We start from the raw sequence: 23,709 nt of genomic DNA, 5'->3' as shown, positions 1-23,709 counted from the left end.
TTTTGATTCAGGGTAACACAAAAATCAATACCTTCAACTGGTCCAAGGTCCGTAAACTGAGCTTCAAGAGGAAAAGATTTCTTATTAAGCTCCACCCAGAGGTTTGTGTAACTTTTACTCTAATATAGATGATCAGTGTTAAAAAAAATACCTGTGCTTCATTTTATTATGAAATTTCCTGAGTTTGTGATTTTATAAAATAGCCTCAATGGGCAGGTTTGGCTGCATCATTCAAGTGTCAATCTTTCCTTTTCCCAGTCCACAATTTAGGATCTTTAGGTTTTGTGTTTCAATCTCAGTTTATCCTTGACACAAGCTTACACATGTATAAATGTAAGACAGAAAAAAATTGCTAGATCCAAGTATTTGGTGCAGCCTTTCTCAGTACTTCTCCTTTGAAAAAGTTGCATCCACTTTCTTGATTCAAATGAAAATTATCCGATACACCTCAGGTAGGAATGGGTGGCTGAAATTATATTGTTGTACCTTAATTTTAAGGATGGTGTGATTACTCTTGCTTCATCTTTTCTGTACATCTCTATAGCACAAGTGTCAATTTTCATACGTAGCTGATTTACAGTAGATGTTTTTCATTGCAGATGTAATCAAAATTGTTGCTTCCACGCTGGATGACTAGATTGCATTCAGTGTTTAATTTATATTAAAATAGAGGGAAAAAACCCCAAGTTTGGACATAATATAATTTCATGTATCAAGGATACCTGAAACAGGGCACACTGTCTGCTGATGTAGCAATGTGTCTCACAAAGAGACCCTCAGAAATTTCATGTGATAACTGTACTCTGACATATGCAGTATTTTCTGGTTTTGTCTGAATTTCCAGGAGACAAAGCATCAGAACGCCTAAAAAAGGAATAGTATTTTAAAATAGCTATTTTACTTAAATGTCTTTGAATTTTCTAAAGGTGGTTTATATTGAGCATATTTCTAAAGTCAAGTGCTTTTTAAACACTTTTACAGTTTCAAGGTAAGCAAACATTTTAGACAGATATTGAATAGTTTTTAACTCCATTCAGAATCACTCTCATTGCTTTAAGGCAGATGAGAAGTGACTTAGCAAAATCCTGCATCTTGCTGGAGTTCAGCTTTTTTGTTAGCACACATTTGTGCCTTCTTTTTCTCCTTACTGTCATTTTAGGTGCTACTGAACTTCTATGTTTTTTTCCCAGGGCCCCTATCAAGACACATTGGAGTTTCTTTTGGGAAGTAGGGATGAGTGTAAAAACTTCTGGAAAATCTGTGTTGAGTATCACACATTCTTTAGGCTCTTCGACCAGCCAAAGCCAAAGGCTAAAGCAGTGTTCTTCACCAGAGGGTCATCATTCAGATACAGGTAGGGAGAAACAGAGCACACTCATTTTGTCTTAGAAAATGAGAGCAAAAGGAAGTATTCTAAAGACATTCCTCTCTAATGCTCATCCCCTGTGTTTGATAACCTTTGTACTTCTGTGGGTTCACAGTGGACGAACACAGAAGCAGCTAGTGGATTATATTAAGGACAGTGGGATGAAGAGAACCCCATATGAAAGGTAAGATGAAATAGCTTTGTAAGGCAAAACATAACTGAGACTCTCACAGTGCCCTTGTTGCCTACATTTGTGTTTTAATGCTGCTTGGAGGCAGGCTCACTCTCAGTTACCAAATTTAAGGTAGCTAAACTAAAATGTAAAAGTTTATTATTTTGTGATGCTATAAGAAGCTTAGGAAAGTTTTGGTACCATGTTTGGATGTCTGTGGACAATGTGTGGCTTAGCTGTCTGAAAGTTCAGCACGTACTGGAGATTCTGTGTTAGTGAGGACCTGTCTGTGCCAGTGTAGCTGTGCAATCAGCCAGTGGCAGAGCACATAATGGAACTTGGGATCTGCAAGTTTGAAACTGTGACCTAAAATACTCATTTGTTTCTAATCATATAAATATGTAAATTAAGAATATGTGTTTTCATTATGAAATTGTTTTTTCCTTACTTGACTCTAATGCTGTCCAGTCTACATGTGGGAAACTCCTCCTACTCCAAATCCTATTCCAAACTATGCGTGAGAAACTCTTACTCCTAATCCAAAAGATTATAAGAATTTAATAGGAATTTTAAAAAAATTACATTAATCTACTATTAATAAATATTGTTAATGTCTCAGACTACAGTTGAGCTCCTTTTCTATTTGAAAATCTGATTTTCTATTTAATTATTCACATAGAGTGAATCTAAAGTGTAATGCAGTATATCACTTTTTGGAGTCTAACATACAAAATTTTATATGGTTGAGGTTGCAAAAATTTGTACAATTATTAGCTGATTCTGGTTCTGAAGCCATTCTTCTGTAGATGTTTATAATAATGGAGAAGGATGGAGTTAAACTAAAATGTGCTGTTTAGTGTTCAGTTAGTATCCAGCCCAAGTTGTTCTTGAAGTCTCCTACAAGTTGGTACCAAGAGAACCCCACCAGCCAGGTGGGGTCAGTCTCTGCTCCCAAATAACAAGTGACAGGACAAGAGGAAACAGCTTCAAGTGGTGCCATGAGAAGTTTAGGTCAGATACTGGGAGAAATTTCTTCACTGAAAGGGCAGTCAGGCACTGGCACAGGCTGCCCAGAGAAGTGTTGGCATCACTATCCCTGGAGATGTTCATAAAAGGTGGAGATAAAGCACTTGGGGAAATGGTTAGCGCTGGGGGAACAGTTGGACTTGATGATCTGAGAGGCCTTTTCCAATTTTAATGGTTCTCAGATTCTGTGAAAGATCTGGATCTTGCTTTATTCTTATTCTGTATGTCTCTTATCTTGCATCATTTAATTTACAGCTCTTTCAACCTTTTAAAACTTGACCTAGTTATTAACAAAACATGATAAAATAGAGCTTGAGATGTTTCTGTTGGCTACTGGCATGGCCATAAGTGATGGGGAAGGAATGAGGCTGATGCATGTCTTGGATGCTGACAGGCTGCTCTGTTCTACAGGAGGCACAGCAAGGTCAGAGCATCCACTCGCACCTCGAACACAGACGTGCCAAAGCAGGTCAGTTCTGCAGCACTCTTGGGGTTGTGGCTGTGGTCAGGGGCATGGACAAACAGCCTTCTGAGGTGACAGTGGAGGAGTCAACTCACCAGAATTGCTGCCACTGTAATGCTCTTTGTCTGCTGCACAGTTCTTTTCATTGGAGTTACTGATTTGATAGTTGTGGCCAGTGGAGTGTGAAGTGAGTAATATTTTACTCAAAGTTCTGCTGAACCGAAAAGGAAGTGTTAGACTTTCTAGTATGTTGTTATTTCAGAGGATTAGTTATCTCCAACTACTCTCTGACTGCTTTCTGGCAGTCTCAAAGCTGTTGTAAGATGCCTTCTGCAGGACACGGCAAGAAATAATAATTTCACTGAATGCTCTTGTGTTAAGAGAGCATTCTTAACATGGGAGATGTTAAGGAAGCATCACAGAATTTCACTGTCATTTTTGTGTTTTTCTTTGTGGATGCTTGTTCAGCTATAAAATGTATGCTTTGAACTTTCCATCCAGTTATCACAGGGCTGCTGGATCATGTTCTGTACAATGTCTGTTGTAAAGTGAGCTCCTGTGAAGCATATATTTCTTCTGCATATGGATGTAACTGGATGTTACATTGGTTTTTATGTATTACAAAAACCTTTTTATCTGTTTTGTCTCTGCTTTTCTGTCCCCTTTTAGAGTGTCCCATTCACTGAGGGCTTGAGAACTCCAGGGTCTCCTGCCTCAACAGCTGCCCCCCTCCACTCGGTTCACTCCTTGACCAGTCCTACTTCTGTCCTGCCCATGTTTGCTGAACCCAGCCCTTCCTCCTTGGACCCCCGAGCACCATACACAAGGATTGCAGACAAAACCACTGCAGCACCAGTGGAAGAAGTGGGGAGGAAGCTGATGCAGCAGCCTGGATCTCCTGTGCTCCAAGGTGTTGGGTTTGGTAGTGTTGCAGGAAACTGTGACCCGTCTTGTCCTGTTGTTGAGAGTGGTTGCGGTGTAGACGTAGGTGTAGCGAGAACTAGTAAGGAGAGCAGGGTTGCTGGTTGTAAAAATGACAATGATGAGGATGACTTTACCACAGGTGTATTCATTGCTGAAAAAGAGCAGCAGCGTGGCAGCCGAGGGGCCCCTCTTTTCACACTGACAAATTCCCAGTTACAGGTGTCAGAGGAGTTTATTGATGATGACCCAGCAGAAATGTCCTTTTTTGCTGGGGGCTCTGAGGCATTTTCCTATGTGTACAGTGGGTTAGAATTAAAGGGTGCTGAGTTTTCTAAGTGTCTGTCAGAGCCGGCTGGTTTAGCTGCAGATGCCCTCCAGCAAAGCTCAGTCTCTGCTCAGTCGAGCCCTGACAGGTACTCAACCGAGGCCGTGGATATGAATATGGAAGAGGAGTTTGAATTTGAAGAAGGGAGCGATTTCAACGGCAATGAGAGGCCGTCGGACACCTCGGAGCTGTTTGAGGTGAAGGCCCAAGCCAGCAGAATGCAAAGCCTGCTGAGCCCCTCGGAAACCAGCTCCCTGATCAACAACCGCTCCGAGAGCAGCTCCCTCAACAACCTGCCCCTGAACGGGACCTCCTCCCTGCACACCTACGGCTCTGCCAACCATTCCGAGGCCAGCTCCATGCTCAACTTCCCCACCTACTCCGTGCGCTCCGAGTCCAGCTCAGCCTTCCAGTTCACGGACATTATCGACCAGCTGGAGCAGCTCAGCTGCCCTCCCACCACCACAGAAGACTCCAGCAGCACAGACACCGACTCCTGGGACTCGGAAACAGCTGCACCTCTGGATGTAAACCTTTTCTTTAGTAACCCCTTCGCTCAAAGCACGGGGGACAATTGTGCCTTTGACTTTCAAAATAATTTAAAAAATCTCACGCAAGAAGACTGGACAGAGAAGTCAGAAATCAATTGATTGGTCTTGATTTTTGCGATGGATCCCTCTATGCTTTTCAGGCTTGGAAGTCAATAGGGTGTGATATCAGTCAATCCAGTGGCTGGATTTTAAATCACATAACAGTTGATTTTTTAATTTTTGTTTTTTAATTTGTGTGCCTCTTCAGTGTCTCTCAAAGCATCCAAGTTTTGGTGCTGTGTTTCTGTGCATCACACTACATCAAGAATGGGTTATGATAGGCTACAATATTGGAAAATACTACATTTAGGAAAAAACACTGATTTCAGAGAATTGTAAGTATCAACTGACTCATGCAGACGTCACAATTTACAGTATACTGAAGAATTTCTTTGGCTGTAAACATATCTGTACGAGTTTCATATAATATGCTGTTCCTCCAAAATCCAAATAAAACAGTCACTTCTGCACATGCTTATAAACCAGCAGCTGCATCCACTGAATTGCCTGTTTTCCTGTGCTGTAGCACGATCCTCATTTTGGGTTTGTTTTTGTTTCCATAATTAAAAAAACCCCGAAGAATCTTCAAATCATCTCTGAAGGACAGTTTTAAAATACCAACTTATGCAACATGTCTGTGGTATGCTTTGAAGAATAAATACCCTACCTCTGGAAGGTAGTTTGGAAGAGGGAGTGTGTATACAACCAAATGGAAATAGCAGTTTCCAAACTTCTTGTGAAGACAAGCTTATTTGCTGACTTCCAGGTGTCTTCAGCAGTCCAGCAGCAAATGTTTTGCACCAGTTTGGAGATATACAGAGACTATAAAAGCACTTAATCCCCATCACGTTTCCCTTCTTGCTCATTATTAATCACTCTGCATAAAAATACAAGGTAATTCAGAAAAGTATCCTGTATCTGGAGGACAGCTGGTGGTAAACTTGGTGTTAGCTTTAACTTTTTCTTTAAAATATGGACTGTATTCAGAAAAATACTGTAATTTTCCTGAGAAATAGAGTTGTTAGGAGAGGTAAATACTATAGACAACAGTTAGAGCTTCAGGTTGGTTCAGCTTCTAGCACTTGGCTTTGGGGTTCCCTTCTGCCCAGTTTTCAGTCCTTTGCTGAGACAGTGCAGTACTAACACAGTTGATGCCTCCAATATAAGCAGCTTAGTTACAAACATAACTTTATGGTTATATATTATTGCTATCAGTTTAAATATGGTCTTGATATATCATTAAAGACCTCATTGTTTACTCAAGCATTAAAAAAATACTGTTATTTCTCAAAATTCTGATAACCAAAACTTCAATGGAATACTTTTCAACGTGAGGCAGAACTCGAGGAGGTAAAACCTCCTTTAGTCACCCATTTATTCCAGGTTAGTTTTACCAAGGTATAACTATTCTGCACAGTGCTTGCTTTTATCTTGTGTTTGAGTGGAATTTGTGTTGTCCCATGAGAAACCTGCCCCCTTTGCCAGCAGCACAAAAAGACAAAGCACATAGAGAGCAAAGTATTAGCTCAGACCTCCAGTAATGTACTACAAGGTGCTCTTTTTTTTTTTTTTTGCTACAGGTTACTTCTATTTTATTTCTTTCCCGTTGAATGTGTGTTCTTGCTCTTTGTGGGGCTTTATTCAGGCCTGTGGAGATGATGCATGGGTGTGTGGTGTGACATTTTGAAACAGGGCTTGGAGGAGGTCTGCAGTGGTGTAGAGAGCTGATGCCTTTAAATACATTTTTAGGTGATTTGTCTGATTTCTTCCCAGAATGAACTACATTATGTAACCTAAGGAAGAGAAAGAAAATGAGCAAAAAGACAGAATTCTGTCTGCAAACTCTGTAACAGGTGGTACCATCAGGGACAAGTATATAAAGATGTATACAAAGGCTGTTGATGTCTTTGATCTATTAAAAAGAGGATCAAGATGCAGCTATTACATATAACTGTCTGCCCGTGTTTCATGTCTTGTGTCTCAGTTAGAAGCATTCCTTTAAATGTGTTAAAATAAGGAATAAATGCAACTAAATTCTCTTAGTTTTCAAAAGATACTGGTAAAAAGCTGCCTGTATTTTCAATGTACAGGCTTGCCAATTTGCCTTCTTGCATCACAGTTTGAAAATACATCTTCAATGTTTTTCTTCTTTATTTTAAACTGTGCAGATCTTTTATTGGCAGTTCTAACTCTCAGGGATTTTCTATTTTTTTTTTTTTTTTTAAGAAAGCAATAAGATTCTTAGTGTAGTGCCCCTTTTGTTTTCCAAAGCACTGGTAGTGACTAGGACTTCAGTCTTCTGTCTTAGAGCAAGTTGTGTGGATCCACAGGTGAAGAAGAGGTGAGGGGACCTTTGACCCTGGTACAGATCTGTTTAGATGAAGGCTTTAGGTACAAAATGAGAGTTCAGGGCTGCTGCTGTGCCCCTGTTAGTTCTTTCTGTGCTCTGGCTGACTAATAGCATAGAGCTGTCATGGTTTCCTTCTGTGCTTCACTTGATTTGCAAAGCCATATGAGGATTTCTTTGCTTACTGAGTTGTGTTGTTTTGTTCAAGGTTTCGCAAAAGAGAAGACAATTTGGTTCATAAGTGGAGTTTTTATTATAGCAAGAAAGCTGTGAGCAAAGGTGCTTCATAATTTCCTTCAGACACAGAAGTTCAGATTCACTTTTTAGAGATGGAGAGAAAACCAGCTGCCCTCAAGGGAATGTGGCAGCTCAGGCCTTCCCAGGGAGCTGTGTGGGTTTTTTCAGTGCAGTGGAGCTGTCCTCTTCTCCCCTGGCTGTCTCCTAAGGTGGCAGGAGAAGGTGGGACAAGGAAGGTCTTTCCCTGCTCTGTCCCCTTCTTTTACTTTTGGGTAGCACGAGGGGAGTGGTGAACTGTAGGGCAGTGTGGTGTGTCCTTAGTCCTGGCGATGCTGCTTAACTTCCAGAGTTATTCCCTGGGGTTTGTTTTATTTTCTAATTACATTGTTGATACTAAAACTTAGTTCCTGGTACTGATTTCTGTTTATTTCCTGAGAACACAAGCTTTCCTTTCATGAAGGTGAGTGGCGAGCTGGCAGTGTGAGAGCCAGGAGCCTCGCAGTGACCTCTGCTGCAGGAACCGCACGGCATGGGAAAAGGGGAAATTACTCAGGAAAAATGACGAGACTGAGAAGATCTGTGTCGAGTACCATGAGCAAGAAGGCAGCATTTGAGGAGCTGTGGTAGAGCAGATAAAACCTAGGGGTGTAAACTTTATCCTGTGGCCAGCAAGTGGTTGTCCCCCTGCTCCTCCCACTCCCCGCCCCTGGAGGTTCTTGGGCATTTGCTTTGTGCCTCCCACCCCTTGGGGAGCTGGGGGCACACACAGGTATGAGCATTTCTAGCCAGTGCACAGGTTTTGGTGCTGTGTTTTTCCAGTAGGAGAACCACAGAGTGTCCAGGTGTGTTCTGCTCTACACAGTGCACCCAGCAGCTGTTTGCAGCTCAGCTAAGGGAGCGTGCCAGGGCTCCACAGTGAAGCAGGGCTGCTTTCCATCCTTTTCTGTCTCTCTGTTCTGTTCTAGCAAACACAGGCAGCTGTCGGATGCAGGCCAATATTAGTGACCTTTTCCCAGTGAGTCAGGCTGCTGGGTTTTTGCAATTGAGAGATAGCAAAATGGATGTTTTGAGTGAGCAATTTAATTCCCACCTGTACTTCTCTGTGTGTGTACTTATAACCCTTCTGATGCTTAAGCACATTTATTCACTGTAAAGCACTACATCAGAGCATTTTTTTGATCATCATCTATGCAGTTAATGAAACTTAATTTGCACAAAACGTGGGTCATGGAATATTCTCTGACCTATCCACCACCTGGTTAAGCTTTGTTAAGTTTACTAACCTGTGTTACCTATTGTGTGTAGATTTTGTAATTTTAAAGTATTCATTAGTCAAGTAATACATGCTGTATATTCCCAGGACTCGCCATATGTTATCTTAGGGTGGAATTGGGTGATATATCAATCTACCCTCAACTTTCACTTTAATTTCCAGTGAATTTCAGAGTTGCTGAATAATCTGGATAATACCAAGTATTGATCTCCTTTTTCCTGTGCTTATGTGTATTGTGGTCATAGGTGATTCTGTTTAAGGGATTTTTTTTGTTGTTTTGGGTTGTTTTGTTTTGGTTTTTTTTTTGATGGCTTGGTTATGGTTTGGTATTGGGTGTTTTTATTTGATTTTTTTTTTTTTGGTGGTGGTAGATTTTGTCTAGTTGCAAGTCTTGGTAGGGATAAGATTTTGTGAAGACACTAATAAAATTTGTTATATTTTTATGCTTTTTTGGTGCAAACCTGTCGGTAAGTCATTCCCATTATTGTCATTTTGCAAAATGTTCTAAGCCATAATTACTCAGTACTGAATGAGTGTAATCACAGGTGTCAATGTAGTCCTGTAGCTGTCATTGCCTGTCATTTTTAGGGACTCTTACACCTCACTTGGCACAAGGGCTGTGTGTATATGTATGGCTGTACATATACATTCTCTGTCTGAAGATGGGGAGACTTTGCAGTTCCAAACACATCATAAAATCCTCTTAATTAATTTCCTGCCCATGGGCTCCCATAGGATTACTCCAGTGCCTAAGCTGGAGGTTTGGAAGTTCAAAATTGGAACTTGATTAATTGAACCTGGTCTGTGGGAAGGTTTCCTACACATTTTCAAAATTCGTAATGTTCTGCAGTTGCTGGAATCACAAAATTCCTGTTTATCGGTACGAACAGGGGTACGTGTGCCTTGGTTAGAGGGACTCCCCAGTTCCATAGGTGCTACTCTTGCCAGGAAAAGATTGCATTCTAACAAAGAGAGCTGGAATTTTTTAACTGATCTCTTGAACTTTATCTTTTATATGGGAAATGTTTATTGAATTATATGTTGGGGTTTTGAGTATCTTTGTGTCTGTTCAGATTGCCAATTATGAACCTACAGATTTGTACTAATTCATAATTTTAATTGTTTATGCAATAAAACAAGGAAATCTTTGATATAAATGACAACATGGGCTTTTTAGCTTTATTTTCATTACCCTTACCTTTGAAATAGAATAAATATTTGTTCTCCTAGCCAAGGCATCTTATAGTTTTATTCCCAGCTTTCTCCACACAGTTTTCCCCCTGTAGCACTTCGCTGGAAATAGAGCACAGTAGGCAAACACTGGTGTGTGGGTTTCAAATTCCTGCTTTGTGCAGATCTTTTGCTTGGAATACAAATGGGACTAGAAGTTCAGATTTCTTTGTAGGAATTATATTTATTGTGGAGACCTTTTAAACTGGGTATATCCCTTGAACTCTCTCTCCTGTATATCTATTTTTATTGGAAGATTGTCCTTTTTTTGCAAACACAGCATGTGAAGGCAATTGCATGTTTTCTAGCTGGCAGGTTCTTATTCAGGTGTCTCTGGCCAATTTTTAGGTAAATCCTCTTTCCTGCAAACAGGGCTTTTACCAGGTGGAAAGGTGGCAAAAGGAGGGTTCAGCTGTTTTATGAGCATCACCATAAAACCAGGGCCAGCCTTAGGATTCTGGTAGTACCACATGCAGATGTGACTTCACAGGTACACAGCACTGGGGCAAATGCCAAGTGCTGTAAATGTGCTTTAATGTTTCGTGTGACCTGTACCTGTTGGAGGATAAAAAAGAGATCTTTGAATTTAAAGTCTCTTGCTTCAGTTCTTTAGGCTCTCAGATAATTTCCAAGATTCTCATATGTTCCAACTATTTCTCATCTTTTCAAAGGGAAGATTTGCAGAGGGAAAAGCTGCTAGTTGTGATGTTTTGAAATAAGAAAGATAGGGAAAATATCCAGGATTTTACTTGTGGTACATCAGCTTGCTAGTGACATTGCTCTAGAAGCAATACTGTGTACTTTCACTCTAGAAATAATAATTTGGTCTGTGCATGTGGTTATTTCAGCAGGGCATGGGGTGGAAGAGTGGCTCAGAGCTGGCTCCCATTGTTCTGTGGTCAGCCTCTGCAGGGCTTTAGCCTGAAAACAATCTCTGCTTTTGAAGGAGCAGTAATAGCAATGATACATTAGAAAAGTTGTATCTCTAAGGGTTTTCTGTCAAATACAAGAGACATTCCATTTGATAAGGAGCTGTTGCTGACATTTGATCCTTACATAGCTTTTGTCCATCCCATAATGCTCAGTATTATTGGGATACTATTTTAGTTGTCTGTCTTTGAATTATTTTAAGCATCTATGCATAAAGCTTACAGAACATGTATTTTTTGTTTTGGCCAGTCTGTACACTCAGTCTGACTTTCTGTGTAGGAATTCAATTTAGACAAGAATGGAAGTACCTGCTGAAAAAATAACTGGGAAGTGATGCCAAAAGCTTGTTATCTTATTATTCTGCTTGTTATCGGAGTGAAAATCAAATGGAGCCTGCTTCTACATGACCAATATCACACAGTAGCTGTGGAGGATATCCTCAGCATTCTCACCAGATTCTGTAGCTGTGCTCTTGAATACTACAGAGCTTTTACCATCTTTTGTTGATTAGTTTTTGTTTTTTATTTCTATTAGGTGTATGCTGGGCTTTATGAAACTGTGGGTTTGTTTGCTTAAGGGCACATTTCTAACTATGTAGTGTAACTAAGAAGTATTAGTATACTTGAAGATCTTTGAGAATGTGGAATATTACACTGAGCTGATGCATTTTTGGATGTTGCCTTAAGTGCATTTGTGTGTGATGCAGAGGCAGAAATTTGTTGAATGGAGCCATGTCTGACTGTCTGGGCTACAGCGCTGAATTCCCACGTCACTGCATGGAGGCCTGGCTTGTGCTCCCAGCATTTACAGACACCACTTTGGGGTGTTGTGTGACTTACTTGTGGGGAACAAATATCCACTTCATGCAGAACATTGAAACACAGAAACATCCCTCTGAAAGAATAATCCCTTTTAGAGTATCTGGAGGATGCTGCCTGTGGGGAAGGAAGACCTCAGAACACCAAGGTTTGATGTCAGAGGGAATCATTCACATGTTTTGATCTTCACATCAATATTTCCACCTAATTAGGAGTTTTCTACATTGAACAGCAGTTGAAATGGCTTCTCCCTTTACCATCCTTCTCTATGAGAATGAGGAGTTGCTGTACATCCTCCCTGCTTGCCTGGAGTCCTCTTGTGCTGCTCTGGTGGAGAAGACTTGGGTTATGAGAATGAAAATTTCAGTCCTCACCTGTAGTATCATCTGCCAAGACACCATCACACTGAGCTTAGATCAAATATTTAATTAAGCAAATGTTAGCCAAAAAGCTGACTTGAGCTGCTCTGTGACTTCTTATAGCCTCTTCCAGGGAAAAAAAAAAAAAAAAGGGGAGTGACAGGACAAGAGGGAAAGGCCTTAAGTTGAAGGAGGGAAGTTTTAGATGGAGTAAAATCATCCCTGTGAGGGTGCTGAAGCCCTGGCACAGTTGCCCAGAGCAGCTGTGGCTGCCCCTGGATCCCTGGAAGTGTCCAAGGCCAGGTTAGATGGGGCTTGGAGCTCCCTGGGCTAGTGGAAGGTGCCTCTGCCCATGGCAGGGGGTGGAACTGGGTGGGCTTTAAGGTCCCTTCTCACTCAAACCATTCTAAGATTCTGTGACCGTGCCTCATTTCCATCAGGCATTCTGGCTTTGGGGAAAGATTAAATGTTTACAATTAATTTGCTGGCCACCTTCTGTTGGAGGAGAAAAAAGGTAGAGCAACGTGAGTAAAAAAGCAGGGTGGTTTATAGCAAGTTATATCCCATTTGCTCCCACTGTGTCTGATCTTTCAGGCTGTCTGGAAGCAATTCAAGTTACAGATTCTGGAATTTGTTGCTACTTCGTGTTAAATTCCAAGTACTTAAAGAAGCTCCTCACCCCTGCAAATTCATTTGTTTGGAAGCTGTTCTTTCAGCATTCCTGGCATGTAAAAGCAAACTTGAATCCTGTGCCTGGATAGGTGAAACAAGTGCTTTTTTTTTCAGTGTTGCTTTCTTGGGGTGAATGGACAAAATGGTCAGGGAGAAGCAAAAATCTGCTCCAGAATTGGTACTGGACTAGTGTACAAATAGTTAACTCAGCAGCCTGGATGATCTGAATCTCTTCCAGGTGACCGAGTGCAGCTCTGTTTAGCTTCCTGCCTTTGTCCATGTGCAGTTTCGGGCTGGGGCTGCCTCGCCCTGCCTGTGCTTTCCAAGCAGCTGGGAATGGAAAGCTCCCAACTCCTGCAGCACCCATGTCACTGTGAGGAGATGCTGGCTATCTGTGAGGGCTGGTTTTATTTTAATTTTAAGATTTTTGTGATGATTTCTAAGTAGTCTGGGAAATGATGATTTGGCAGTTTGGGGTTGGCTGTTATTTCCCCATTTGTCTTCGGGCGGGTAGTTTAGCACTGTGACACAACAAATCCTGCTGGGGAGGGTGGGGAGGGTGTTTTAAGTTGTAGTTGCTTAAGTGCTGATACCTGTTTAGTTGCCTGATCTGAGAAAACTCATTTGTTTATCACAGGGAAGATCAGAAAAATAGTATGTGAGATTAGGAGGAATTCTGTGGGTGTAGTGTGTCTGTCACCTTCCTTTGGGCCAAAAAAGCTGATCTTGAATGGTCATTTTCACCCCCAAGGTGGTCTACATGCTAAAAAGAGGAGGCTTAAATTCACTGTGATGTGTCAGAAATCTCTAAAGGGTCCACAAAATAAAAATAATTTTAAAAATATATGTTCAATAACCTAAAGCAAAGTGGTACCTGTTGCTTCTGACAGCTTTAGCTGTGGATTGTGTCTATCCAGTTAATACTCAGTGCTACAAATTGTTTTCCTTGAGATTATTCTGTTTGTATACTTAGAAAAGCGAGGAATGGAATTTTTTTCATGCTCTCTCTTTGTATAGCAATAGACTTTCCTTTCCCTTTGGATTAGCTTTGGAGATGCCCTAATTTCTGAATGTATTTCTAACATACTTTGTCTTCTGGAGTAGCAGGTCTTGGAACAATTTGTCCTAGCTTTTCCCTGTGTTGAAAAGTAACTCTTATATTGAAAAGCAAAAATTAAAAGCTGTATTAGAGTCCTTTCAGTATAACCCTGTGTTGTCAACTGTGCTGCTACTCAGCAGCACTTTTTCTGTGACAATAAGTTTAATATAATTTGATAATTTATCCTTCCCTTTACTGTGGTTGTCACTGTGTCTGTCCCTGCTGCACTGCCCTATAACCTCTGGGATGCAGGGAACACTTCCTTTTCTTTGAGATACACACTGAAGTCTTTGCATTTGTGTGCCTTTTTGCTCTTTTTCTTTTACCTTTTTAAAAATAATATGAGATTGCAATGCTGGTTTGCTGTAACAGTGGGTAATCACCTTATTTGCACTATCTTTGAAATAATTTTCTCTCCTTTTCCACTCCATTTTCTTGTTGTCTTCCCACCCAGGCCTCCCTGTGGACCATGCCCAGCTCTCCTCCCTTGTGCTGAAGAGTCCCCTAGGCTTGAGCCCAGCCTTCCAGGTGAATGCAGTGCCTCAGGGCTCGTCCCCTCTGCTGAGCCCTGTCCTCAGCGATGCTGGCGGGGCCAGGATAGAAGAGGATGATGAAATGAAGAGGAAGGTAAGAGCACAGAGCTGGGGAGTGATGGTGCCACGTGGGAGCTGTGCTGGGTGTTGCAGGTGTGAGGTGGGAGCTGTGCTTGCTGGCTGCTGAATGCTGATTGTGTTTTATTCTGTGGTGTGGCTGTGGCAAAACTCGGGTGCTGAAGGTTTGTTGGATGTGTTGCACTGGGAATTCCAGGTGCCCTCGTGGCATCTTCTTGTGTCTTCTTGGCATGGCCACTGGGACCATATCCCTCTGTTTTAACAGGAGCAGTGTGTCAGGGAACCATGTTCAAAATCCACCTTTTGTGCCCCGGAATTCACCTTTTGTACCCAAGGAAACAAGCTCAGGTTGGATATTAGGGAAAGGTTCTTCAAAGGTTCTTCACCCCGAGGCTGATCCCTGGAGCAGGTTCCCTAGGGAAGTGATCACGACACCAAGCCTAACAAAGATCAAGGAATATCTGGATGATGCCCCTAGTCATATGGTTTATTTTCAAGTGGATTTGCAAGGAGTAGGGAGCTGGACACAATGATTCCCAGAGATCCTTATTTGTTTATGTATAAGGAGTTTGTTTCCTGGGTTCCTTCTTTCCCATGCAGTCTTGCCATGGTCTCATTGGTCCATCTCACCATACATTGTTCCTCCTGGTCATCCTTTCTGATCATAACAGGACCTTTAGAGTGGTCCTGTGGTGTTCCCCTTGAGCTGTGGAGGACCTGAACTCAGTGTGAATTCTCTCACATCCATTTCATCATGGGCTTGGTCAGCAGAGCTGGTTGTGTTGTTGAAGTTGTCCTCTCCATGGCTCACCCTTCTCTCTGGAGAGAGGTGGACAGTGCTCTGGCCTTGGAGAAGCTGGAGTCTCACTTTCTGGAAAGAGGGGGACAGAAATACCCCTGAGTCTTGCAGGTGCAGTGAATCTCAAAGCAGGAACAGCTTTGGGTCTTCAAGATGTGCTTATGTCTGGGTGCTGCTTTCTTTCTGCCTACCAGTGAGCACTGGTTGCTTTAACCAGGGACTCCTCCACATGATGTGGGGTTTTCCTCACCCCCATGTAGAGCTCAGGACTTTTCTTCCAGTAGGATAAAGAAGTCCACCTAACAGTAGAGTTCCACGACCATTTTTCTGGAAGACTCTCTGCTCTCCTTGCTTGCAGAGAAGTTTGTTGTCTCTGGTGCTTGAGAAGGATCCAGGATCTGCCATTACAGTGCAAGGAAGGCTCCACTGTCCAAACTCAGCTCCTTATGGAGCCAGTGGCCTCACTGGGATCTGCAGATTTCCATACAGCCACAAAGAAGATGAAACCACCTTGTGTGATTTTTGCTTCTGCTCTTCTGCTTGCCCCATCCAGTGTTCTGGTTTCTAACCTCTGTCAGGATCAGGATCCTCAGGCAAGAAGGTCACAGCCCCCTGCTCTTTGGTGTCTTCACCACATTCTTGGGCACCTCCAGGCACTTTTGATGCTGTTGAGAAACACCCTTGGTGTGGACATGGTGTAAGTGCTTGCCAGAGAGAGGAGGATTTAACCTGTAAGTGGGAGCTGAGCTGCAGACAACCCACACGACTGGCAGCTTCCCTGTCTCATTTAGACTTTTTGAGGTGGAGTTTATAGCTTTGGTTGATCACTCTACTGCTGGTTTCCATAGTTATTTTAAAAATAACTCTTCTCATTTATCCTTATAGCTTGGAAATAATGAGCAGTGATTGTTTTAGCTGACTTAAACGTGAAGCCCAACCCCTTTCTGCCACATTCTGCAAGGTCTGGTGTTTTGGCAGCTTGTGTTCTCCTTCAGGCTGAAAGTAATTTATGAGACTCCTTAGAAGGGAACTTCTTTTTATTTTATTGCTCTTAATCTTGGTCAACTCCTGAGTATTCCAAGGCTCTGATATCTATTCAGAGACATTGTTTTAAGTGAAACAGACACAGGAGGAAACCAGTGTGAAATTGGTTAAATTTCACAGGAGCTTTACAGCTTTGTTGTACAAGAAAAATGTAATCTTACAATATCTCTCTGACTAGAGCTCTGATTTGAAGGTGATACTGCTGTACTTCCACCTGGTTAATAGGTTATGTTCTGCAAACTCTCCAGCCCTCACAATATGTGTGCTGTCTGCTTTTTGCTGCCATGGTGCTGCTGGTCCAGTACTGATACCTTGAGAAAGATAAGGCTTTTTTTTCTTTTTAAATCACTGTGCTTTTCTTTCATCTCACTAGTAGATTTCTCCCTGTTTCTTTTCTAATGGATGTTGGTTGTAGCAACCCACTTAAAAAAGCGCATTGAAGCTGGGCTTTTTGGGGGAGTTCCCCCACTCAGAGTTATTTTTAACACTTCTGAAGCCTGGTGTTTGAAGTGAGAAGTCAAATGTTTTTGACCATTACAAGTTCAGAGTAAAACTCTTCACTCCCCACAAGCTGGGGTTGCTGCATCTGGTGAGTGTTGAAGGTTTCCAGGTGGGATTGTTTGTGCATTATATGGTGAAACACCAGTTTTTCCAAGTGGGGATCTTTGCATTGATGCCTACTATGGTTGTAGAAACATTTTCTTTGGACTCTAGAAGGAGACTGCTACCTCAGAGAGTTTTTGTGTTTGGCTTTTGAGGCATGAGCTGGTTTTCTTTCCCCTTGCAGAGCCTGAGCAGTAGTGAAGGTGTTTGGCAGGGCACCCGTGCACTCTCACAGCCTTTCCATTCCTCTGGAGCAGGGTCTGCTCAGCAGCTGCTGCCAGCACACAGCACAAGGGATGCCCTTAGGACTGGTGCAAGACTGAAAAAAAAGCAAGTTAAGGGCAGTAAATTCCAGCAGGGAGCAATTTGGAAAGAGCAGGAACTTCTGAAAATAAACAGAAAGGGCTGATGTGTTGGGGAGGGAGAAAGGAAGATGCCTGGCCCCAGGTTAGCACACAGTCAGCTGGAGAATGAAGCAGGAACCTGCAGAAGTGTTCAGAGGTGGAGAAAAACATGATCTGTGCAGGCTATGAGAAGTGATAGGTTATGACCATGGGGTGGTTTTAGTTTTTAAAAAAGTTCTCCCATCACTGCCTGCCTGTGTAGAAGTCATGCTCCGATGTTTTCACACACCTGCATTCTCTGTAAGATTTCAAAGAAGTGCAATAAGATCCTGTGCATAGTCCAGCCATTGTACCCAGGGCTGTGCAAAAACATCCCTGACAGCAGAAACTCTCCTGTCATGTAAGGAACTGCTGAGGCTGGGGAGTGAGATGGTGAAACTGTGTCACCTTAGGCTCCAGGGAGGCCAGAAAAATGATGATGTTTCCTTTGGGAAGAGGCTGCTTATGAAGGATACCCACTGAGATTCCACAGTATATGAGGCTGCAGCCAGGTAAATAGCCCAAGGAAAAAAACCAAGATCAGGTAGGGCTTTGTCTGACAGCATGTACCTGATACAGGTAGATTGAAGCTAAGGGGATGGCAATGGAGTGAGCAGGAGTATGTCCTCTGTTTCCTCCAGAGAGTGGGCTGACATGTGGAACTATAATAACTAGCATAAAATAACCTGAAAAGAGACTAGACAGTGTCTCAAAATTAATTATTTAAGGATACACACCTCTTTGGATTCTCTGGACTCAATAGAGAGGTTATTGAACAACCAGGAGAATGTCTCCTCCACGGGTAACATTGAGCTGGAGGACTGGGAAACACTCAGTAGCTGTGCTGACAGCACTGGAGGCATCTCAAAGTGACTCTATAAAGAGAAATTTTAATTAACTCAGAAAAACAAGGAAACAGAAGAAAGAATTTTCAAAGCAGTGTTTCCCTCAGGAGGGCAGAGATGGAGGAGACCAAATTTTGGCATAAGGCAGTGGCATTTGGCAGAGAACTACAGCGCAGCATAGTGAGCTAAGGAGACAAAGCAGTCCCTTACCTTGAAGAGTGACCAGTTCCTTAATACTACATGATTTCTAGTAATATATGTTTTCAGAATAACTCTGATTTTGTGTTGTAAATGCACAACATCTCTTGCCACAATTTCATTCCTTTGTTTTTCCATATCCATTCTATCTTCTATTTAAAGAGCAGCGTAGGCCAATTGTGCCAACAACTGCTGCAGTTTGATTTCCTTTTTTTCTTAGCTAATTAATATTGTATTCAAATGAGTAGCTTGAGTAAAAGCTGTAAGTGGAAAGAAAGTTTTGGAAAAGGACTGTTTGCAAATCTGTTGGGCTGTGTTTGGTGGTTAGAGAAGTGTTTAAAATCTTGGTATCTTGGATTAAGTGCTTCCATATTTTTGTAAAGTGCTCCCTTGATATGAGGTGGAAGTTCATGTAATGGAAGTATCCAAGGCCAGGTTGGACAGGGCTTGGAGCACCCTGGTGTAGTGGAAGTTGTCCCTGCCCATGGCAGGGGGTTGGAATTATATAAACTTTAAGGTCCCTTCTAACCTAAACCATCTGTGATTCTGCGATAATTGACATTATTTTTTCATACTCTAACAATATAAAGAATATTTTAAAGTCAAGTCAATATTTGGGAGTGTGATACTGAAGGAAGAAATGTCCTGTTAGTAATGAGCTGCTCCACTTGCACACAGCAAGGGGAAGTGAATGTGAGGTTTGAGCTGATGCCCAGTGGGAAATAGAGGTTTGTGTTTCAGTACTGACTGGTGGCTGTGTGTCCTTCCAGCGCTGCCCCACCGACAAGGCTTACTTCATAGCAAAGGAGATCCTTGCCACAGAACGCACCTATTTAAAGGACCTGGAGGTTATTACAGTGGTAAGTGGGTTTGACTTTATTTATTTTCCCTTTTTATGACAGATTTGTGATTGTTAGGTTGGAAAAACTTGGAATTTCTTCTTGTGATCTAGCATTAATCCATGAGCCAAGTAGCTGTTTCCTTCCTTGTTCCATACCTCCTTCTGTGGGAGAGCCGACACCTCCTCTGGACTTCCAGCACTTGCTCCAGCAGCTATATCCTGTGTCATCCTGATGACCTAGGCAAACTTTTGGTCTGAAAACTGAACAAGGAAAGCCTAAAAACATTTTGCAGGAGTCCCTTACCTTGAAGAGTGACTAACTTGTTAATATTACATGATTTTTAGTAATATGTTTTCAGACTAACTCTGATTTTGTGTTGCAACTGCACAACATTCAGTTTCGGTGATATCTGCCAGCTCTGCTTATAACCTGGCTGTCTTCTCCATGGTTTTCCTTGGGAAGCTTTTAGCCTTGGAAAGCTTTTAGCCTTGTGCCTTTGGATCTGTGAGCAGATGACAGTTGCAAAGGGCATCGAACCCATGGGAGTTTGAAGAGTTTCATCTTGTTTTGTAGCTTCTGTTTCTTCCTCCTCCTTTCACTCAGAATGGACAAGTGAGTCCCAATTTCTAGTTCATGTGCTTCTAAAAGAGCTTTTTTGTTCATGAGCTCCATGTTTGAGCACTGTGACTGTTGCCTTTCTATAAGCTGTTGTTTTAATTTCATTAAAGAAAAGCTTGAGTCCCTCAGCGCTGCGTGGCCTCAATGGAGGTGTTCTCTGCAAGCTCATTGAGCACCATCTCACTCCAATTCCTCCTACAGGCTTCCCAGCACTTCTCCTAAAAGAAGGGGGAACAGCTCAGAAAAATCTCAGAGGATTTTTGTAATATCCCCGTCCCTGCCAGAAGCGGGGACCCGGAAGCGCTAAAGTGTGGAGTGTGACCTCAACGAGATGGCTCCAGCTGGGTGACTTGCACAGGGCTCCAGGCCTGTGAGAGCAGTTTTATCTGCGTGGAAGTGGCAGCAGCTGGGGCAGCCACTGGGTAACTGACTGTCACTCAGCTGTCCCCAACCATCCCATCATTGCATTCAGAAACAAGCTTGTGCCCAGAGCCAGCCATCTTTTCATTTTTCACAAATTACGTCTTCCCTAAATATTACTTCTTCCTTCCTGCTTTTTCCCTGTGCATACTCTCTCCTTCCCCATCACTGCAGGAGCAGGAATTTTCATACTAACAATGAATTTGTGAAGCAGAGACACTGATGAGAATATCTGGCTTTGTGGCAGTGGTTCCGCAGTGCTGTGATCAAGGAGAACGCCATGCCAGAGGGCCTGATGACGCTGCTCTTCTCCAACATTGACCCCATCTACGAGTTCCACCGAGCCTTTCTGAAGGAGATTGAACAAAGGCTCTCACTCTGGTAAGTGAGCAGGGGGACTTTTCTATACATCCTCTTGTCAAAACCAGACTACAAGGAGAAATCTTTTATGAAATTAAAGCTATGAAAAAAGTACAAACTACATTGCACAAAGGCCATTTTCTAAGCTTTGCCTTGTATATAATATCCTGTAGTTGTATGACTTGTGCACCAGACTGAGGGTTTTGTAATCACAGAATCATTTAGCTTGGAAAACACCTTTAAGATCATCAATTGATGATATAATCTGATAGTGTCTCTCAAGCCTTAGAAAAAAGAAGGAACACAAGATCAAAAAGACGATGCATGTGGTTTTTTCCACACCTTCCAGTTAATGAATCTCCAGGTGAAAATCTCGGAAACATTTTTGTGATTAAGGTGGGAGTTTGGTTCTTGCAATGCAGTTTATTTCACAGATGATGTTTTTAGTCTTTTAAACTTTGTATTATTTTCTCCTGACCTGACATGTTCTATATTACAGTATATAATATATATACTGTATATACTCACCCTTTCAAAAGGAGTTGACGGACATAAACAAAGTATGAACAAAAATAAATTTACAAAATCAGGTGGGGTCGTGTTATGACATTTATATGGAGGTCTGAAACATAAAACTCTGAAATAGACTTTCACACAAGTTCATTTTTAGTCCTTTCTCAGTTTGTTAAGCATGTCTTTGTGTTTGCTGTTTTGTGCATTTAGTGTACTAAGTTTTCAATCTGAACAGTGAAATAGGGATGTCAAATGCCTAAAGATTTTCATGAATTACAAGGGAAGATGGAGGGAACAAACAGAAATGTCTTGATCCCCCGTGTATGTGCCCTTCTCTCCTCTCTCTGTGTGTTCCAGGGAGGGCAGAAGCAATGCTCACATGAAAGGGGATTTCCAGCGCATCGGAGATGTCCTGCTCAGGAACATGCGCACTCTGAAGGTACACACAGGACTCGAGATGTGGAATTTGGGATTATTGAGGTGTTTTGTTTTGTTTTGTTTTGTTTTGTTAAGGAGCAGAGCTCAGGGTTAATATTTTCCTTACTCACAGAATCCCAGGAGGGTTTGGGTTAGAAGTGGCCTTAAAGCCCATCTCATCCCAGCCCCTGCCATGGGCAGGGACACCTTCCACTCGCTACACCAAGGTGCTCCAAGCCCTGCCCAGCCTGGCCTTGGACACTTCCAGGGATCCAGGGCAGCCCCAACTTCTCTGGGCACCCTGTGCCAGGGCGTCACCACCTGTTATGGTCTGGTTCTTAACATTAATAGAAATGGGAAAAAAATTGAAATGCAAATGAAGCCATATGGCAAAGTCAATAGTATGGGCTTTATTTAATAGTAAATATCAGAGAGAGAGAGAAGAAAGAGAAAGAAAAGAGATGGGGGAACAGAAAGAGAGAGACAGATTAAAGAAATATCACTGTTCAGTACATCCCAGCAGTGTCTTGATGATCCTGTCCAGCTGGTCTTCTTGGTGGTGAGGGTCCCCCACAAAACATAGAATCCAAGGAACAAATATGTCCTCAGGCCAGGTGGAATGCCCAGGTACCTCCCCTGGAGGGGGGATAACTCTTACACAGTCTGTTGCAGAAGACTGAATCACTTTGCATCCCGTGCAGTCCTGTGGTGCAAGGCCACAGGAATAAGTCTGGGGAACACTTTGGAGGGGTCTTTGATGGATTATGACCTCCCTTGAGCTGCTTCCCGTGTTCATGTCCCATGGATGTGCCCTTCCTGGGGCTAGGGGGTTTTACAACTAATCCACTGCCTCTGACAGGAGGTTTCACCACTCACCCAAAACTCTCCTCCTCTCCCCTTTGTTTGGGGGTTCTGTGCAGACCTGGCCTCTTGGGCTATGGCCTCCGCCACCCAAACCCAGCCAGGAATTATTTTCTACTGGGCTTGGCTTTCTTGGGCATGCATTCTTTTCCCTCTGCCTTGTTTACTTCTCCCTAGACCCATGATTATCGAATAATAGTGTTCCCTTTATCTTATCAAGGCATCTTAACTCACAGTCCAAAGTTCCAGTCAGGCATCTTCAGGGAGGGCTGGGCTTCTGTGGCTGTAGTTTCTTTATACACTTTGGCCATAAGAGGCAAAAGATTCCTAACAATGTTTAAGCCATGAACTATCAGATTCTAGTATCTGACACCACCCTCATAGGGAAGAATTTCTTTGCAATATCCCATCTAAACCTTTTATTTTTCAGTTGATCTTGAAGTAACTTGCAAACAGTTATTGTTGAGAAAGAATTTGGAATGAAAACATGGTAAAATAATTGCAGGAAGGTTTTGTATCACTATTGCTTATTTAAGCACCTACATTTAGAGAAAAGCACCTACATTGAGAATAGGTGTTTGTTGGTTATTCAGCAGAAAACAAAGAAAAGTTATTTATTTAGCTCCCCTATTGAGACCTTGATTCACAAGGTTATTTAATTTAAAAATACACATATTTTTTAAAGGCAGAATATTTTTTTCTGCAATGAAGTCAACTTTATTTGGAGCAGAGTGCCTATGTGGGACAGTTACATTATAGTGGAGCTGCAGTAGTGGACTAATTATTTAATTAAAACCAGTGGCTTGAGTGGGAGTGCAGGAGTGTGGGACTGCTATTTCCACCACCAGCATTTGATATTCCCAGCAGGCACAGGCACAATGCTATACAAACACCTATTTTGGCCTCGACCAGGAGCTTCCTGCCACTTCCTTTAATGATGAAAATGATGAAAGACTGTTCTCCTTTGATCCAAGTAGTTTTTGTCCAATTCCACAGGAGTTCACCAGTTACCTGCAGAAACACGACGAGGTCCTGACGGAACTGGAGAAAGCAACCAAACGCCTCAAGAAGCTGGAGATGGTTTATAAGGAGTTTGAGCTGCAGAAGGTTTGCTACCTGCCCCTCAACACCTTTCTGCTCAAACCCATCCAGAGGCTGATGCACTACAAGCTGATCCTGGGGAGGCTGTGCAAGCACTACACAGCAGAGCACCGGGACTTCGCCGACTGCCGCAGTGAGTGAGCACCAGTGGGTCCTGCTGGCAGCACCCTCCCCATGGACATCCCTAACTCTGCCTGTGCCCTGGGAAGACAAGAATTACACACTCATAGAATCTCAGAATGATTTGGGTTGAAAGGGACCTT

The 23,709-nt window shown here is 42.4% G+C and overlaps 1 protein-coding gene across 5 annotated transcripts in view; it reads left to right on the top strand.

The window, feature by feature from the left end:
- The window catches only part of FARP2 (FERM, ARH/RhoGEF and pleckstrin domain protein 2), a 73,891-nt gene that overhangs the window by 37,977 nt on the left and 12,205 nt on the right, over positions 1-23,709 (top strand). For all 5 annotated transcript variants that reach the window (XR_012057462.1, XR_012057461.1, XM_030280578.4 and 2 more), the window contains exons 9-18: positions 12-101; positions 1,191-1,354; positions 1,482-1,550; positions 2,976-3,033; positions 3,697-3,937; positions 14,286-14,458; positions 19,085-19,174; positions 20,442-20,575; positions 21,425-21,506; positions 23,342-23,579. Coding sequence is in view for 3 of the 5 variants with exons in the window: in XM_030280578.4 (XP_030136438.4) it covers positions 12-101; positions 1,191-1,354; positions 1,482-1,550; positions 2,976-3,033; positions 3,697-3,937; positions 14,286-14,458; positions 19,085-19,174; positions 20,442-20,575; positions 21,425-21,506; positions 23,342-23,579 (1,339 nt within the window). In the remaining 2 variants the exon portion in view is untranslated. The remainder of the gene's footprint in view (positions 1-11; positions 102-1,190; positions 1,355-1,481; positions 1,551-2,975; positions 3,034-3,696; positions 3,938-14,285; positions 14,459-19,084; positions 19,175-20,441; positions 20,576-21,424; positions 21,507-23,341; positions 23,580-23,709) is intronic.

The sequence above is a fragment of the Taeniopygia guttata genome, chromosome 9, assembly GCF_048771995.1.
Source record: "Taeniopygia guttata chromosome 9, bTaeGut7.mat, whole genome shotgun sequence".
Classification (NCBI taxonomy): Eukaryota; Metazoa; Chordata; class Aves; order Passeriformes; family Estrildidae; genus Taeniopygia; species Taeniopygia guttata.
Note: the sequence above shows the minus strand (reverse complement) of the source record. Positions and strands in the feature narration are given on the sequence as shown.